This window comes from Gavialis gangeticus, unplaced genomic scaffold (genome assembly GCF_001723915.1).
Source record: "Gavialis gangeticus isolate Ggan-Ray unplaced genomic scaffold, GavGan_comp1, whole genome shotgun sequence".
In the NCBI taxonomy this organism is placed as follows: domain Eukaryota; kingdom Metazoa; phylum Chordata; order Crocodylia; family Gavialidae; genus Gavialis; species Gavialis gangeticus.
In genome coordinates this window covers 250,374-254,921 of record NW_017729019.1, presented here as the reverse complement: position 1 = coordinate 254,921, position 4,548 = coordinate 250,374, and the positions used below count along the sequence as shown (strand labels likewise).

Below are 4,548 nucleotides of genomic sequence, written 5' to 3'. Positions count from 1 at the left end.
ATCAGAGATCCTTGCAAGGGGGGTCTCTTTCCCCCACGGAGGGCAGTGGCCCTCCTCCGGATGAGCTACCCATGGCCTCAGTCTGCTCCCTGCTGGGGCCCTGGCCCCAAGCCCCGCCCTGCTGCATGGTAGGACTGTGCAAAGCTTGCACCCCGTTCGAAATGGATTTGGAGGAGTCTTGGCAGAAATGAAACAGGACAGTGATCCGAAACACCAAAATGAATTGCTGTCCTCTGAAACAGCCAAATCCAAATCAAAACATGGCCATTTGGCACAGCCCTAGTATTAAACTATCTTCCCACCCCTGGACTCTGTTCCCAACAGTAGAGATCCCATAGCTTTATTTTTCTGAATTTAATTTACAGCAGCAGTTGTCAGCTTTAGTTGGTTGTCGCTGTCAATTCTTTAGAACAGAAAGGAGATGGAATAAAAATTTAGCTCAGCTCTGTGGAGGAGGGGGAGTTGCCTATAATTACAAAATACTTAAGAGCAAGAATTACAGGTAAGTACATCTTTTTTCCACAAGGTAGAAAATAGTGAGCCTTCAGCCCCTTCAGATTTGAAAGAATTGACAAATGTATCAATCATCTAGCAATAGGCTGTAGCGACGGGGAAGCATTTAAAGGTCTCAGCTCACTACCCGTGGTGGGGTAGTACTAGTGACAAACATAGAAATGACAACATTCAAAAATAGGAAAATAACACACAATGAAATACTTTGGCATGAGGGTTCATGTGGACTCCATCCAGAAATCCTTTGTAAAACTTTTCTGTAGGTTTGTACAATGCTGAATTCAAGCATGAAACTTCATACAAACCTGACAACTTCCTGACAAATCCTGGTTTAAATGGTTTGCAGACTGGCAATAACAGGAGCCAGTCTTGATACTGATCTCAATATTGCAGTTACTCTTTAAGAAAAGCCTTCTAAGATTGAGTCTGAACAGACTTTTAACTTGACATATCAATGTGAATAGAGGCAAGAAGACTTTATAACATTTTTCTGTGATGGATGTACATAATAATAAAGGAAAATATTCAGAGAGTGATTAAGGTGGAAATCAACATCACCTTTTGGAAGGATCTTGGAATGAATTTGTAGCACCAATCCATGTAAGCCTTACCATGTAGACTGGAATCATTAGGAAAGTGAGTAATTAAGAAGGACAATGTGGGGTAAGGGGGGAAGAGGAGGACAGATTATTTGACTTTTAGTATCAATGCAGTGATTTCTCTGGGGATAAGGCACTCTGGTTTCAATACCTCCATGCCCATTTTAATGGTAGGATGGGTACATTTTTGTGCCCAAATTGAAAATGAACATACTAACACCAGATGTTAGATTCCTCTTCCAGCCCCTCTTAAATACCAGAAATCCAGCTAAGAATTGTCTCATGAGCCATGCAAAAAGACACCGGTCCCCTTTAATTAGCTGTCTTAAATGCCTCTAGCTGTTTATGGAGCTAGAATAAACAGTGGTGGCTGCAGAAAAGGATCTTTTAGATGGGATAATGAAATAAAGAGGAATTGAATCCACTTGGGTTGCCAAGGCTGACTATTTCTGCACAACAGCCAGTGTCCTAGCTCTGCTGCATCCCCACTGCTGGGTAGAAGAGCTAGGCAAGTAAGATTGTGTTAACATCTTCACTTGTTGTCCATCTGTTGATAGCAGTAGAAGACTAAGAAAAGAATCTCTACAGAAGTTTCGGAAGGCTATCTTCACCTCTCCAGTTAGGACAGTGAAGCAGTGTTATGGGGACTAGGGAAAGATTTCCCGTGCATCTCTTCTTATCAGACTGATGAGCCTGAATGCTCAAAGCTGAACTCTTTGAGAAACTTAAGACTTGGAGATGTTGGATATTGGATACTGCCTTCAGCCAGGAGTAGCAGAGGCTAACAGTTGTTTGGTATATTCAGTAAACACCCTTCAAATTATTGGCAGTTGTATGAAAATATAGCAGTGTGACTTCCACTTTTTTTTCTAACTTACAAAGGTTGCTTGCTGGCTTTGGTAACTTACTTGAAATAATAACAATGCAGTGTTGAATTCATTAGGGTTTGAGTTTGAAGTGGGTGATATTATGTTTCATTTTAAGTTGCATATTGAGGGATTACATGCTTGACATCATCCCTTCTGGAAGGAGATCTCCCATAATTTAGGTGTGCCTAAGAAAGAACTGTAGGATCTGATTCGCACAGTCTAGTTCTCAATATTTCTATCAGTAAGTATTCTTAATTGCTTGAGGTCTCTGAACAATTGTGCACTGTCACACTTGCTTGTTTGTTTCCCTTCTCAGTTGCATAAAGCAGTAAAGTAAAATGTGCCAGAAATACTTTTATGGCATCCAAAAAATGCTGAACCCCTGAGGCTATAAAGTTACATTCAGTTATTTATTTTAAGGTTTAATGGACCTTTTACCCATTCGGTGTCTGAGGTTTTTAGTATAAAAATGAGTTATTTTTGCTATCTTGGTTGGTTAGAAGCACTTCCTGAAGTTATTTCAAATCTTACTTTGAACATGTTTTCTACTGTATGACAAATAGTTGCTACAGCAAATGGATTGGATTATCAGCAGTTACCGAGAGACTCATGTTTTTGGAGGCTGTAAATCTAATGATCTGTTTAAACAGGCAAATGAAATCAAGAGTTGCATTTTCCGTTCAGGAAGATGAAAGGGAAAATCCAACTGATTTCAGCATTTCCTTGGGGGAGAACTGTAGAAATAAGTGAACATCAAGGGAATGTGAAGCATCTTTTTATGCTCAACCGTGAGGATGCCTAAAATTGCAGAAAGATCAGCTGAGAGCAACCCCCTCAGTGATGCTGCAAGGCCCTTTACCTGCAATGCAGTGCTATGCATCTGCAGCTAGGTGGTGGAGGCAAATCCCTTATCTCCCTCACTCTTGCACAAAGCTTTGCTGCGTTCAAGAGCCAGTTCTCCTCCTACACTGTGTGCGCTTCTGCTTTCTGAACAATCTGCTAGGATTTTTTTTAATGGCTCTTTCAAAAACTGTTGGTCTACCTTCAGGGGTACCTTTAGCAATGGGAGGCCGTGCTTCATGCAGGTAAGCTACCCCTTTCCTTTTTTTTTTTTTTTTCATCTGAATCAGGTTTAAGGCCTGGCTTAAAGAAAAAGGACTTGTGCTCCTACGTGAAGGCTGTGGATTCTGTGAATATCTTGCACATTTGCCTTAAAACATTGCTTTTCAACATCATCTTAAAATATAATCTTGCCATATTATTTCAAAGGCAGACTGCAAAATCAGTTCATTCTTGTGATGTCCCTTCACTCAGCTAACTAAAAATTCAAATGGTCAGGGTGCTCTTTGGTGTGAGCACCATGGTTTAAAAAAAAAAAAAGTATCTATAATTTGACTGCTCAATAGTAAATCATCCAAGCAGGGTTTCTTTCCTTTATATGCTTCCTGCAGTATTACTGACAGCTATCAGCTTCCCACCGTCTCATTTAAACATAAGCTATGGGTTTCTTGCAGTCTCCACTAGCCCTTTGTGCCTGGTTGTAGACTGTTGTCTGAGCGAAAGGTGCAGACAGACAGTTATTGTGTTTTTGTGTGTCACTTTTTTTTCTTTCTTGTAGTGTACCCTTGTTCCCTGGTTAATGGAGAGTTTAATCTTTTTAATCTTCAACCATATTGGTTTCTCTCCTTCAGATCTGTTGTTTGTGTGGTTCAGGATTTTATGGGGAAGAAGGTTTCAGTGGGGTCCGATGCCTTTTAATGAATTTTAGCAGTAGAGCAAAAATGTGTGAGCAAAGGGTGGTGAATTGGAGAGAGGAGTTTGGTTTAAAATGGTATTGTAAATGTCTTTCTGCTGTCTCTTGCTTTATACCTCATTAGGAGTTTTATAATGGAGTATAATGTAAGTGAGATGCCTTGCTAGACTGAATTTCAAAGCTGTGGGACAATCTGAGAAGCAGACTGGGGTGTGTCAGACACCAGATTGTCAACAGCATGACCTGTTGGCTCCCTCTAGGAGGGGATTTTAGTGGTTTGCAAAAGAATGGCTTTGAATGTTTCCTGTCTCGAGGAAGGTACCAGAAAGGCTTTTCAGAACGGGTAATTTCTGGGGAAAAAAACCACTGTTATGGACTACTTTTAAAATAGATTTTCCTGTGGCTTGCTTCCTATTCCACACAGTGCTCAATTATGTAAAGGAAAAGGCTGATGGTATCAAGTGGAGAATTAAAACAAACTCTTTAATTTGATGGGTGTGGCTTTTGGTTTTAAGTACCCCATTTTGTTGGCTGTCTCTCTCTCTCTCTTGTAGCTGTAGAATTTGCTATTTAGGATCTATTCTTTCCTCCAGGCACCCTCCCTCCCTCTGCCTTTTAAACGCAATGTGTTGGTGTGTGGTAGGATTTGTGTCCTCTATTTGCTACCAGCAATAAAAATGGTCACATTTCTATTGAAATCAAGTTGTGAACAAAACTTGAAGCAGCTATTCAGGGTGCAAAGACTTGCTTAGAGGGTTTGTTTGTTTGTTTGTTTGTTTTGGTTTGTTGTTGGGGTTTTTTTTTGGGGGGGGGG

The 4,548-nt window shown here is 40.5% G+C and overlaps 1 protein-coding gene across 1 annotated transcript in view; it reads left to right on the top strand.

Annotated features, from left to right (window-relative positions):
* The first annotated feature begins 3,028 nt into the window (after window positions 1-3,028).
* Window positions 3,029-4,548, top strand: part of SRPK1 (SRSF protein kinase 1) — a 43,934-nt gene continuing 42,414 nt past the window's right edge. Inside the window, exon 1 of the mRNA XM_019513774.1 lies at window positions 3,029-3,066. Within this exon, the coding sequence (XP_019369319.1) occupies window positions 3,044-3,066 (23 nt within the window). The 5' untranslated portion in view covers window positions 3,029-3,043. The remainder of the gene's footprint in view (window positions 3,067-4,548) is intronic.